The 14646-nt window shown below is 41.4% G+C and overlaps 1 protein-coding gene across 1 annotated transcript; it reads right to left on the bottom strand.

Moving 5' to 3' along the window:
• Nucleotides 1-1002: 1002 nt before the first annotated feature.
• Nucleotides 1003-14133, bottom strand: LOC123767675 (dehydrogenase/reductase SDR family member 11). Its single transcript, XM_045757544.2, has 7 exons — nt 13914-14133; nt 11056-11207; nt 9587-9755; nt 9189-9318; nt 7985-8114; nt 4177-4332; nt 1003-3567 (listed from the first exon to the last, which is right to left on the bottom strand). Exons 2-7 carry the CDS (start codon nt 11185-11187, stop codon nt 3526-3528), a joined length of 759 nt encoding a protein of 252 aa, XP_045613500.1. The 5' UTR covers nt 11188-11207; nt 13914-14133; the 3' UTR covers nt 1003-3525.
• Between the last annotated feature and the right edge of the window lie 513 nt (nt 14134-14646).

The following is a 14646-nucleotide window of genomic DNA, read 5'->3' as shown; positions in this document are numbered from 1 at the left end:
TTATAGATTTATGTTGCAGAGGGCTGCGAATAATATTGATTGCACTGTTGCATCGTCAGTGAGCTCTCCGAATTGTTCAAGTTAGTTCAGTTCAGCCTTGCGGCAATTGACAGACGTCGTTGCTATACTTGGTTGTTAATTAGCTTTATTTGACGTGCCATTGAGAGACATTAACGCAACGTAAAATCGTTGAAGTACTTTAGTCTCTGTTTTAATAAACTTGTTGATTGTTGAGAACGGTCATTGTCAACCCTACAACATTATTGCTCCCACATTTATTACTGCAACTGTTCATGTGAATTTCATCTGAAGGCCTGCTTCTGGATTCTAACCCGATTCATAGCGCCACACATCAATAAAATATTGAAGTGAGAACCTGTGGGTTACCCTTACTAGTGCTACGGCATATAAGGAGCCTGACTACTCAGTGGATAGAGACGTCAACATCTTTGAGGTCCTGGTGATTGTTCCCACCTGTCTATGGTCTTTCACCTAAAGTAAAAGCTGCTCTTAAGTGGTCCTTTCTGCTTGAGGCCAACCTTCCCAAGAGAGAGAAGGTAAATATAGAAAAATCTCACATTGTGTCTTGTTAACCCTTAGGATTTCAACCTTTCCTGGTATAAGTCAACTTAGTTTTGGGATAATTTTCGTCACTGCACTGAACCTATTCCAGTGCAGTTGTATGTATTCATCAGTGAAGTCTCGTGCCTGGAGATGTTCATCAGTGACGTCTCGTGCCTGGAGATGTTCATCAGTGACGTCTCGTGCCTGGAGATGTTCATCAGTGACGTCTCGTGCCTGGAGATGTTCATCAGTGACGTCTCGTGCCTGGAGATGTTCATCAGTGACGTCTCGTGCCTGGAGATGTTCAAATGAAGGCACACACTTGTCATTTGTTTTGATGGATGACCACTTCTTCTAGAGAAACGACTTGTTTATTGGCACTCTTTAGTTCATTACCATAAAACAAAGTTCTGGTGGCAAAGATTTATAGAAAGATGCTCATGTGCTCAAATTATATTGATTTTTTTTGTGTAAAATGCAGCATGATACAATACATAATTTGTAATAATAAAACGCCCACACAATTTGTATTAAATAGAAAATAAACTAAAACCTTGACAGAACAGTACACAAAAAAGTATGGGATCGATCTGGTCCCAGCGAGTCTAGTCTTAACAAGTTTACACTATACCTTTCACAATTGCCGACAACGGTAACTCGATTACCGTTGTCCTACTTACTCGATCTGCCTCTCCCTCTACTCTTCGCCGTCTTGACGTTCTGCACCATACTGGGTTAGGCTTCAGCTCAGGTGCCTTTCGTTTGACTCCTACCCTAAGCCTGTATGTTGAAACTGGCGTCTTGTCTCTATAGGATCTGTCTTCGCTACCTTGAGCGGTCCTTACAACACCCTCACTCCCGCTTATGTCGTACTTTGATCTTTACCCTTTCTATGGTCCCTGTTCCCCTTCACCACCTTGACCCTCTCCGTATGGTTGTCTTGCAAGGTTCTCTCTCTCGTTTAGTGTTACCAATGTTTCTCGTGTCGTTCCGTTCTTGCCTTCGTGAAAGGTCTTCCTTCCTAAGATTTGTAAAACCTTGACCCACGTGACTAAAGCTTTTCACCCGTCTACAGTTCTGAAACGCTTTTTCCTTGAGCACTTTTCCTCACACTCTCGCTCCATTTCCGTCCTCACGGATGGGTCTGAGTATGCAGACGGTGTAGGCTATTCTGTTGTTTTCCCTGACCACACCTATATGTGTCGCCCGCCTCCGGAGACTAGCATTTTCACAGCAGAATTTTATGCTATTTTGTACGCTCTTCATAAACTGCTCTCTCACTGTCAAACCTCCTTTGTTGTTGTAGTCGACTATCGCAGTGCCCTCGTGGCTCTGGAGTCCTTTAATTCAGTACATCCTGTGGTAGTAGAAAGTAAACATTGGTCGTTTCTTATCTCCAGCAGATTTAAGACAGTGGAGATTTTCTGGGTTTCCAGCCATATTGCTGTGTCAAATGAGAGTGCAGACTCTTCCACTAAGGAGGCTATCCGCACTTGCACCACATCCCATAAAAGTGTTCCGACTTCTACTCGGTTATTCATTCCTCAATCCTTGCCCATTGGCAGAGGTCCTTGGTGTTCTGTTACTAGTAACAAACTGCGTGCTCTTAAGGTTAGCGTGTACCCATGGCCTTCCTCCTACCACTGTAACCGGCGGTGGCAAATGGCTCTGGCAAGGTTACATATTGACCATACATGTTTAACTCACGGGAACTTAATGGAGCGCCGACCTGCTCCTCATTGTCCCGCTTACTGTCGTGCATATCCTTGTTGAATGTCCTGACTTCCAGGACGAGGGTGTGTCTTGCTTTCCTACCGCCCCTCGCGGTCACTTGTCTCTCGATAGAATTCTTGGTGAATCAGATACTTTTGATATCATTCGCCTTATGCATTTCTGTTCTCATATTGGCAGCCTTGGTGATATTTAGCGCCCTCTAATTATCCCTCACATTTGATGGTGCTACATTGCCTTCCCGGCTTGGTGCCTTCTATTGGTAATTACTTACAATGTATACATGATAAATCTGTACCAGCATTCAATCGTAAGCAGGACATTTAAACTGACACAGTCTCATTTTAGAGATGTCTCTTTTAAATTATTTAAGTTGATTACATATAGTTCTCAAGTTTATAAATTATGAATGATATGCTTCACAAATCTTGAGAAAAATACAGGCAAGGGTATAACAATGAATGAGTTATTTTGCTATTTATACAGTTGTTGGGCAATGTGTTATATTCGAGCTAATACTGTAATAGCATAAAGATCAATTTTTGTTTGAATTCGGGTTTTGATCAGGGAACTAAAATTCCTTTTACAGAACCTACTAATGTTAAATGAAAATGTTAAGAGGAACTTAAATGAACGGTTTCTTAATGCAGTATTTGGTGCCTTCTTTTGATAATTACTTAATTCAGTATGTAAGTAGCATGCACCTTGCAGCTATGACATAATTAGGTACTTACCAATTTTTTTTCACCTATTAACTTTAGCTCTACACAATCATAAAGGAATTGTTAATTGTACAAAATGAGAATAGGGGAAACGACAAAGACCACTTTTATGAGTTCGTAAATTCAATACTAATTCAATCAAATTATACCTGACAATTTAATAATAATAAAAGTAATTTGAAGCTTATCTTTCAAAACATATACTGTTATTATTATTTTAATCCGGAATAAAGACAACTTTCTAAATATTCCACCCAACAGTTTTGTGCACCTCTTGTACAAGAGGAACTCTATCCAGGCTTAAGCCATACAATAATATATATGTACCAAGGCAGACAAGTTTAAGATCACCAACTGGTACAGTATATAAAAGTTCATGAATGTAATACAGTATAAGAATCATAATTTGCAAATTTGACAGTTTTGCTTGACTGGCTTCCTAAAAGTCATCTTGAGAGTCTTGGGACAAATACAGTAGGTGTTATGTTCACAGTTTTTCTCACACGACTTACGAAATCTGTTCTGTTGGCCGGACAATGATGTCATGAATCTGGGGAAGAAAAAAAATTAACTACGTTGGCCTGTCCGAATGCAACCAATCAAGATTGTATCTTATTGTCTACTAATTGTGTGATATATAACACATATATATATGTATATTATATTTCCCATGATAAGCATAGCACTATTCTTGTAGGTCACCCCTGTAAATGGCTAAACATACAATAAAAAAATCATTGCTACTATCTCCGTGGCTGCAATGTGCTTAAACATGGCCACGTTCAATACCTTCACACTAAACTAAATAATTTTCTGGAAAATGTAAAGAATTATGAAGTATAAATTTTGGCAATGTAATTTAATCTTATTTGGTTAAAGTGATATAATAAATTATTGTGTCGGGGAGACAGGCAGCCAGTGCATATATATAAACATGTTAGACTTGTATCGAGGTTCTCCCAATGTCCTCCCAAGGTCGAATTACTGACCCCAGGATACAACCCCACAACAAGCTGACTAACTCTTGGGTATCTGTTTACTGCCGCACCCAACTGTGTCTGTCCCGCCCAGGATTCGAACCCAGAATTCCCGATTGTGAGTCGAGAACGAACCCGACTGTACGTTAATACAGGTATGTTTGAACACACAATAAGCTTACCTGGACATGTGGTGGAGCAGACAACACATGAATTACTGAGGAAGCAACGTCATCTGCTTGCAGGCCCTTTATGCTTGAGAACACTTTCTTTGCTTCTGCATCATCCTTAAACAGTCTTGAAGCAAATTCAGTTTCCACCAAGCCAGGGCTAATGCCCTAAGAACATAAAGATAATTATTAAATGCATAAAAATTCAAGATTTTAATATGCACAGCTGTTTAAAAAATCAGACTTCAAGTTATATAGAAAGTAATTATCAAAAGAAGGCACCAAACCGGGAAGGCTATGTAGCACCATCAAATGTGCGGAATAACCAGAGGGTGCTAAATATCACCAAGGATGCCAGTACGAGAACAGAAACGCATAGGGCGAACGATATCAAAAGTATCTGATTCGCCAAGAATTCCATCAAGGGACAAGCGACCGCGGGGGACAGTTGGAAAACAAGACATACGCTCGTCCTGGAAGTCAGGACATTCAATAAGGATATGCACGACCGTAAGAGGGACAATGCAATTTGGAAAATAAGAAGTGGGGCGGCGCTCCGTTAAGTGACCATGAGTTAAGCGTTTATGGCTAATATGCAACCTCGCCCGAGCCGTTTCCCATCGCCGGTTACGGTGGTAGGAGGACGGCCATGGGGACACACAACTCTTTAAGAGTACGCAGTTTGTTACCAGTAACAGAAGATCAAAAAGCCTGCCAACGGGTAAGGATGGAGGAATGAATGACTGGGTAAAAGTCGGAATAAGGAATACTGTTACGAGAGATGGGACAAGAGCAGACAGCTTCCGTTTCAGAACCGTAGGAGGGGTAAAAGCTTTAGTGATGCGGGTTAAGGATGTACAAAACTGCGGAAGGTGGACTCTCCGCGGGGGCAAAGAAGGAACAACATGAGGAGAAATATTAGAAATACGAACTGAAAGAGAATCCTGTAAATGAGATAACCGGACAGAAAGAGGGAGGTGGTGAAGAGGAACAGGAACCACAGGAGGGGTAAAAGTTAAAGCACGACAGAGGCGAGGGGAAGGCTGTTGCATGGACCGCACAAGAGAGTGAAGACAGTAGCAATCACGGCGGTCCATGAGAGATAGGAAGCCAGTGTCAACATACAAGCTGAGGACGGGAGTCGAACGAAAGGCACCAGAACTGAGGCATAACTCAGTATGGTGCAAAGCATCAAGACGGTGAAGAGTAGGAGGAGAAGCAGACTAGTAAGCAGGGCAACCATAATCGAGTTTTAGACAGGACGAGAAAGGAATGTAAAGTGAGAAGAGTGCGCCTATTCGCTCCCCCAAGAAGTATGGGACAACACCTGAAGGAGGGTAAGGGCCTTAGAGCATTCAACTCGGAGGTAAGAGATATGGGGCGACCAAAACAAACGAGTGTTAAAAATCAACCCCAAAAGCTTAGCGGAATCCTTGTACACAATGGGGGTGACCATAAAGTGACAAAGAAGGACGAAGAACGACACGCTTCTGAGTAAAAGTCATAGCACAAGCCTTAGACAAAGAACCTGAAGCCATGATTGGTGGCCCAAGACGACACGGCATCAATCGCAAGTTGAAGCCGCCGTTGAAGGAGAGGCGGATCATCCCCCCAAAAGCAAAGGGTACGATCGTCGACATAGAGAGCGGAGAAGACGCCAGAATGAAGAGAGGAAAAAAGACCATTGAGGGCAACCAGAAAAAGAGTAGTGCTCTGAACACTACCTTGGGGCACACCTTCGTATTGCTGAAAAGAGGCAGAGAGCAGCACCAAGCCTCACCTGAAAGGAACGACGAGAGAGGAAGCTTTGGAGAGAGAGAGAGAGAGAGAGAGATTACCACTAAGGCCAAAAGTATGAAGTTGGGACAGAATATGATATCGCCAAGTGGTCTCGTAAACTTTTTCCGGGTTAAAAAGGACAGTAACAACGGAGGTCTTCGAAGCAAAAGCAGTACAAATATAGACCTCTAAGTTCACCAAGACATCTGTTGTGCTGCATCACTTGCATAAACCAAATTGAGATGGGGAGAGGTGGTGATAGTGTTCTAAGAATCACATCAGACGATCGTTAACCATACATTCAAAGAGTTTGCAGACACAACTCGTGAGGGCGAAAGTCCTTAGGGGAAGTCCCCAGACCCTCGTTTTCGAACAGGGAGGAGAACAGCATCGAGCCAGTCCTCAGGGACTGACGACGACTCTCAGATCCGATTATACAGACTCGGTACTTACTGAGACGTGCACGAAGGGAGATGGCGAAGCATCTCATAATGAATGCCATCGGAGCCCGCCGCCGTAGAACCGCAGAGGGCCAGGGCAGATCAAAGTTCAGAGAGAGAGAAGGGATTGTTATAGGGAAGTCGGAGATGAGTGCAGAAATCTAAAGGACGAGATTCAAGGACAGGTTTACGAAGAAGGAAAGATTGAGGAAGATGAGAACCAGAGCTAACAGAAGAAAAGTGGGAACCCAGTTCGGTAGCGATCTGCAACGGGTCTGCCACAAGAGTACCAAGGAGGTGAAGGACCGGCGAGACATCGGGAACGAACTTACCCACATCTTGCGGATAAGCTTCCAGATCTGCGGCAGAGGAGTTTCGGACGTAATGGTGGAGACATAAGACATCCAACATATACGTTAAGCCATACGGATGGCATTACTGGTCACCGCACTCGCCTTCCGAAACAAAAGAAAAGAATCGGCCGTCTGCCGGCGGCGGTGTCTCTTCCAGGCTGCACGCTTACAGCGGACAGCCCGAGCACAGTCTGCATACCACCAGGGAACACACTTCCGTGGTCCCCGAGAGGAAGAGCGAGGAATAGAGCAAAGGGCAGCGTCGAAGATGGTGTCATGAAAAAGGAGGGGAAAGCGAGGGAGAGGCAGAAGGGAGAGGTCTGAGAGAGCAGCAGTGAGGGTAAATAGGTTCCAGTCTGTCTTAGCAAACTGCCACCTAGGGAAGGAGAGGGGAGGGTGAAAAGAGGAATAGGTAACAAGAATGGGGAAATGGTCACTGCCATGGAGGTCATCAAGAACTCGCCACATGAAATCCAAGTAAAGAGACGACGAGCAGAGAGAAAGATCAAGACAGGAAAGGGGTGCGAGTCCGAGAGTCCAAATGAGTGGGCTCACCAGAATTCAGAAGAGACAGGGAAGAAGAGAGGATAAACGGTTCAAGCAGGCGACCCTGGGTGTTTGTCAGAACATCACCCCAAAGGGTTGTAGATTGATAGGCCAGTGGCACACATTGAAAACAAAATCCAACTTGACCAAAGGCAATCTGTGTGGTAATCAGGAAAGAATGGAGAGTAACAGAAAAATAATCATGGACATAAAATAACCTGAAATAATTACTAGGTATCACTTTCAAGCTTAACCACTAGAAAAAGATGAACAAATCCAAAACTGAAAACAATGGACACAAAGGATGTAAAGTAGTGCGTTGCTACTGCCTGATACTGCTCAATGCATCTCTGTTGGTCATTCTGGGCTGGAGTAGTGTACTGTATTCTCCATTGACTAGCCTTTTAATGGCCCTACGGGGAAGTTTCGCAAGTTCGGTGTGGCATTAGTGCCAGAATATCCTGCCTAACTGTACATGATTTTGGTCTTATAACACACATAGTGGATGCTTATCGTAGGGGGACAAACTAATGTGATGTCTGAAAAAAAAATAACAATTAGGTGATCGTAGGTAGTTATACACATTGTCTGTACTCGTCAAACGCTCCTAAACTACAAATCAAATAGTCACATTACCGAAGCATCAAATCCATCAAAGCATTACATTACTCTACCACAGTTACAATTTCAGTAACTTCTTACCGCAATTCGAATGTGTGACTTTGCATCTCTGAGTTCCTGCCTCAACCCTTCAAGAAGGGCTGTCACAGCAAACTTGGTGCCAGCGTAGAAATGACCTGCTGGAACTTGCGCCACACGATGACCCGACGTACTGTCAGTGTTTGAAAAAACAATAAGATTTCAGTATACAGATTTTTCTGAACAAACATAAAAGTTTGTCACAAGTAACAGAGGCTCTGTGCCTATACAGCATATAATTCCCATCGTTGGGGATAGGAAACTTATACATAAGCATATCGAAGTACCCCTGAATCAACTACTGATATTCCATAGGAAGCAGTCCACAATTTGCCAATCTCTACGGGTTCCTATTTACTGCAAGGTGAACAGATGTATCAGGTGAAACCAAACCATTACAGTCCTGCCTGGAGGTTAGACCCTGGATCCTACTACAATCACAAATAAAAAATTCATCTATCTGCCTAAGCTTGTTTATCCTGTTTGAAAACAGCCATCAAAATGTACATTTGCCCTGCGAGTACCCCAAAACATCTACTTACTAAGTTGGATGAACTAACGTGATAATGATACAAATACAGTTTAAACCACTGTACTGCAACGCAAGTTTCCAATGTTGCCTAGCATGCCGCTAAATAAAACAAATACATATATTTTCCTTGAAGACCCTGGAAAATATCTTATTTGGTATTGGGAACTTGTTTGCCTTTTGCATCTCCATTTGTTTACTAACTCCTTCACAAATTATTACTTAGCTTTTTGTTTACACTTCTAAATTCATTCAACTTGGGCAAATTATCAGGTTCGTATTTGGTAAAGACCAATATCTATTTAAAATGTGTGTATATATAGGACCTGACAGCTAAGTGGACAGCGCTTCGGATTCGTAGTCCTGAGGTTCTGGATTCGATCCCCGGTGGAGGCAGAAACAAATGGGCAAAATTTCTTTCACCCTAAAGCCCGTTATCTAGCAGTAAATAGGTACCTGGGAGTTAGACAGCTGCTACAATCTGCTTCCTGGGGGAAGGGGCGGTAACAAAAAGAAGGCCTGGTCGAGGACCGGGCCGCGGGGACGATTAGGTCCAAAATAATCTCAAGATAACCTCAAGATTATATATATATGACTGCAATAATCATTGCCTAATTTGATAATTCTACAGAACTATAGTCACGTTACAAATACTTCAGTATTAAACAATATTTTGACCTGATGATATGAATGATTTGGCCATCGTCAACGTTGCGTGCACGCATGGATGCCACAGCTTCACGTGTACACAGACACAAGCCCACCACATTGATATCCAGCATCTCCCGCCACTCCTCTGTTGTTCCCTCTGTGGACAACAGTAAAACGATAATATTTGTATATGGAAATATAAGATATAGGCGTAACATAATCAGAAACTTCATTAATTTTTTTAATCCATTAAAAATTCACTTATGTTAATCTTAATAGGTAATTATTTATTACTAGCCACAGTAAACCAACATTAAGCGAAAGAACACGCACTTCGCTTGTCAGTCTTTTTTATTTGTTTCCATTTTGGGCTAATTTGTGTAAATATAAAATGTGAAACGTACTCTGTTATTGGAAATACGAACCCAAAAGAGAATGGCCGTGAGTCATGCCAGCATTGTTGATGCACACATCAACACCTCCAAATTTCTGCTTAATGGTGGCAAACAGATTAAGAACATCATCATCTTTGGAGATATCACATTTCACTGGGGTAAAGGACCCGGGTTTGTTGGCCAGCTCTCTCTCAAGGGCCTGGAAAAGTAGAGAGTAAAATGAAATGACCTTGCACACACAGATAGTCAAATGTGGATTTAAGAGATCTTTGTATTACATACTAGCTGTACCCGTCCATGCGTTGCTGGGTGCAAGCAATCCTCCCCACCATTCCTTACTTCCCCGTCCCCTCATCTTCCCCACCATTTCCTCGTCCCCTCGTCCTCCCAACCATTCCCCACTGCCCCCGTCCCCTCATCTTCTCCACCATTTTCCAGTCCCCTAGTCCTCCCCACCATTTCCCCCTCCCCCGTCCCCTCGTCCTCCCCACCATTTCCCCCTCCCCCATCCCCCCCACCATTCCCTCATGAAAAACACAGTTAAAAAAAAAACATGGTTTTACCTGTCACAGGTTTGACATCTATATAGTAGGTATATAAAACACATGCGTATTCAAATGCAAAGGTGTGTCAAAATTTCAGAACAATCAGTGAAGAACTTTCGGAGATTTCCCTCACGTGAAAAACACACAGCATGTGTTGCTTTTATGTCCAACAGATGGCACTGATTAAAAAAAATGTTTTTACCTGTCACAGGTGAGGCATCTATGTAGTAGATATATATAAAAACACGCGTTTATTAGGATGGAACGTTGTGTCAACATTTCAAAGCAATCGTTGAAAAACTTTTGGAGATTAGCGATTTTGAACAAAACGAACATTTACATTTTTATTTATATAAATATTGCACCTGTTATGGCCACCTATCCCACAAGCTGGCCTATCATAACATTTTTCAATTTCATTTTTTCAATATGTTTTGTATAATTTAATTTTGCAAATAAATAATGTTAAATAAGTACAAAGGAACAAGTCTTGAAAATCATTAGTGACATTCATGGCAGGCCAGTGACATTCATGCCAAGGCAGTGACATTAAATACGTGATTATGCAAATAACATCCCAGACTTAATATGTAGGGACACCGTATACTATTAGTTATACATATATCTTACTGTATCAAGTAAATTCTTCAAGTTTTTTCTTATAAAGAGTATATGAAACAAAGTAAGCCGTGCAAAAACAAATATAGGGCAATTTTAAGTTAAAAGAAATATGAGAAACTAAAAAAATAAAAATTAAATACCTTGGACAACTCTGAAAAACATGCGACCTTTATATCCTTTCTTATTTCCTATATGGAAACATCTTTGTTGTCTTGCCTCATAATTTCATCCTGATGTATATTGAATAATATAAAATAAGAAGTAAATGTTAAGTATTTAAAGGCCATGTTGAATACGTAAAGTTAAGTACAGCACATTAAGGTATTGACTCACCTGAAGCCTCTCCTCATTTCGTGCAGCTCCGACAACTTTCATGCCGGCCTCCACAAGCCTCCTGCTGATGCCTGCCCCAATACCTGTGCTCGCTCCCGTCACCAAGGCAACGCGACCAGTCCAACGTTCCATATTGCAACAGTAGCGCTATGCTGTATATAATAAAAGTAATAATAATTCAGTGTCGGGAGACAGATAGCCAGTTTATACATATAGTATATAACTATGTTAGGCATATGTCGAGATTCTCCCCTCCCCCCTCCCGATTGTGAGTCGAGAACGAACCCGACTATTACCGGGACCCTCACATAACCACCATATATTGTATCTCACATACTCAATCTAACTCATAAGACTAGACAGGACTCTTTCTATTTAAGAATACAGTTAAAGAAATTACAAGTTAAATACTCCTGTAAAAGTTACATTAGTGATAGTGAAATAGAGCATTATAGGGTATTAATATAGGTTAATATATACTGTATGTGAAAAAAATCATATTCTGTATTTGTATTAACTTTTTAAGCTCTTGAGATGAAACGCCAAATCTTTTCATTCAAACTATATGACAACTGGCTGTGAGATTCACCTTTTCTGTTGCCATTAAATTTCTGCATTTAGCCTTATACTATAGTACAAATCTTGTTCAAAGTTTAAAACTATGACCTCTTCTCCATAGTGGCATAGTACCCTGAATTAGTGCTTCAGAACGTGTAGTTATGTTATGTAGTAGGTAGTTATGACCACTGCTTATCTTTAATCTATATAAAATTGTTGATATGCAGGCAGTTGGTTATTAATAGTTTGGGAGAGAGATAAATGCATCAGTCAATGTAAGTTGTGCTTTGCTATCCTGCTGGGTACAAGATTCAGAGTTATTGAGGAAAATTAACATACAAATAAAGCAATAATCTAGTGTTAGTAATGTGTTGTGAGCATTGATAATTATGTACCTCATGGAGCCTCACTATGCCATATTAGTCCTGTTGTACAGTGACCTACGTTGTCGATTCGCAAAGGAGGGTCCCGTGCAGGACGGAAATGGTTGGGCACGTTTCCTTTCACTTGATGCCTTTGTTCACCTAACAGTAAATAGGTACTCGGGAGTCAGACAATTGTTGTGTGTTGCATCCTGGGAATGGTCAGTACCGTAGTTGGCATAGGGTGAACCTCGATATAATTCAAAGTACAAAATGGCAGGTCTTCATCTACGGATTCTAAAGTTGTATCCTCAGTATTTTTGTTTTGTAAGACTTACGGATGCTGTTAAGGTTGCTTCACCACGTGAAAACGTCATACTTTTTACAAAAGGTTGAATGATGTCTGAATAATTGGGGATCCATTTGGCATATTAAGCGAACATTCCCAGTGCCCTCAAAACTCCTTCATTCATATATAGGTGGTGGTAATTCTTGAAACGGGCACATCCTCTGTGTCAGGGTTTATAGTACAACTCCCTATACAATAGCCGAGAACGTTAATCGAATGGACTAATTTTACAGATTTGGATTCATTGAGCGTCAGGTTACTGCTCTCAGCTTACGTACTGAACTTCCTTTCCCCGACAACGGGAAAACTTGGTGGAGTTTGGACTGAAATGAGGCTCGGGTTTCTGAATTCTTTTGATACTTGGAATGAGATGGGCTGCAATACATAAGGTGAATTACTTTTCCCAGTACTTTTTCAGTGTCTTTCAGACAACAATTAACATACTAAATGAGATAGTAGTTATATAGCTGCCTGATTTCTAATTATATTTTTGGATCACGTAATTGCTCTTCTAAACAAGTCCTGTATAAGTGTTATATTATAAAAGTTAAACATTTAATAAATGCTAGCATTGCCTTCCTCTGCAAGATTCCAACCCTGTATCACATGTTTGCTAGCCTGGTACTATGACCACTTGACCCAGCCCGTCCTCCTAAGGTTTTCCAACGTCAAGAAAAGGTCTTGACCAACATGTCCGCGGTTCAAGTCAACCGCGTGAGGTCCGCGGTTCAAGTCAACTAGAGCCCAGGTGAGTGTAACCTAACTTTACATCTAGAAAAGCATTACTATTCCGATATCCAGGAGTGGCGTTGGTTCGATGTTGAATGAACATTGCCAACGTTAATTCAGCTTGGATCGACAACGTTGATTCGGCATTGAACTGTCGTCGCTCTTTGATGTTGTGTCCACTGGGTAGTGGGAAGAAGTGTCAAATGGGGCGACTTTTCCCAATACATTACCACATTAAAGAGATTCTGACAATACAGTATACTCCTTTAAATACAACACTTACTCGTACATTGTTGTGTCTGATCGCTTGACACTTTATTTGGCAGACCAGTTGGAGCAATACACGTGAATGTTAATAATTTAAAATTAGAAACTTTAAAAGCTGGACAGCAGGCTCAATAATTAATGTTCATATATGAATGCTGGATTGGGCTGTGGTCAGTACAGTAACATCCTTAGGAAAATCTTGGTAAATGCAGGCAAGAGCAACCACCCAAGCAATTCTAAAAATTCTGCAATTCCCCAGGTTACAACCCACATTAACTTAACAGTGGCCTAATTTGTGCCCATATCCCACTTAGCGGCCACAATATCCAATAGTAACCAACTATAATTATAATAACTCAAACTGAACACTGTATCAACGTCGCGCCAAACCCTTTGTGGATATTGTGCTCGCTGTGTTGCTGTCAGGTAAACAGAGGCACTAGGTGGTGCCCAATTATTTCTGTCACCCGGAAATCGAACCCATGATACAGAGGATTATTATATAGATAATATTTAAATAAGTATTATTTACATCTTGCACTAGAAAGCTATCAGTAACACACACAATAAAGTGACTAACAAACACGTCGAACCTTAGTGACACGAAGTTGTTGTTGTTGACACGAGGGTTAACTTTGTAATATAATATCAGAGGCGACGTGTGGTGCTTGTGAGAGAATAAGCAGGTACTTGTTCTCAGGAGTCACTGTGACTGGTAGCCGGCCGTGCGGGTTCTCGGGAGTCACTGTGACTGGCAGCCGGCCGTGTGGCTCCGGGTGGTCGGGTATATAATCACATTGGTGCATGCGTTCGGATATAGCCTGGGCTACGACCATGCACATACTGCAAGTGGTTTCCTATACGTCACATGCCAGCCCGTCCTCTCCAGTTATTACGTCACAAAAATTATGTATTAAATTGCCTTAGCCTAAAAAATAGAGCCATGCACAGAAAACTTATAGTTGTTTGTGAGCCTCTGTATGATTTATAGTACTTCATATTTTGTCCGTAAGGTGTTTTAGAGCCAAATGCAATGTATTATTCGAGACGACAGGTTCAACAACAATCACTCATGCATAGTTGATTTTGGTGCTAGGCTGAATTAAGGCCTTATATGTTGTAATCCTTTCCTTGATTTTAATTTTACTGACTATAGTTTAGATATAATACTATAGTTGTAGGTGTTTTGGGTTAATTTATATCCCTATGGTTTAGTGATTATAGCACCCTCATACACTCGCTAGCATAATTGCGAATAAGTAGAGACCCTTAGCCTCGGAGAAGGGAATAAAGAACACTGATAAAAACTTGCCGTTTCACTCTAAA

This window comes from Procambarus clarkii, chromosome 67, assembly GCF_040958095.1.
Source record: "Procambarus clarkii isolate CNS0578487 chromosome 67, FALCON_Pclarkii_2.0, whole genome shotgun sequence".
Lineage (NCBI taxonomy): Eukaryota > Metazoa > Arthropoda > Malacostraca > Decapoda > Cambaridae > Procambarus > Procambarus clarkii.
This window is presented reverse-complemented; position numbering and strand designations above follow the sequence as displayed.

Excerpts from the sequence above, each read along its gene's own strand:
- LOC123767675 (XM_045757544.2), bottom strand. The coding sequence starts at position 11,187 with ATGGAACGTTGGACTGGTCGCGTTGCCTTGGTGACGGGAGCGAGCACA. Across the intron at positions 8,115-9,188 it reads CAAATCATTCATATCATCAG|TACGTCGGGTCATCGTGTGG; the intron begins GTCAAAATATTG and ends AAACACTGACAG. Across the intron at positions 3,568-4,176 it reads CTGCTCCACCACATGTCCAG|ATTCATGACATCATTGTCCG; the intron begins GTAAGCTTATTG and ends TTTCTTCCCCAG.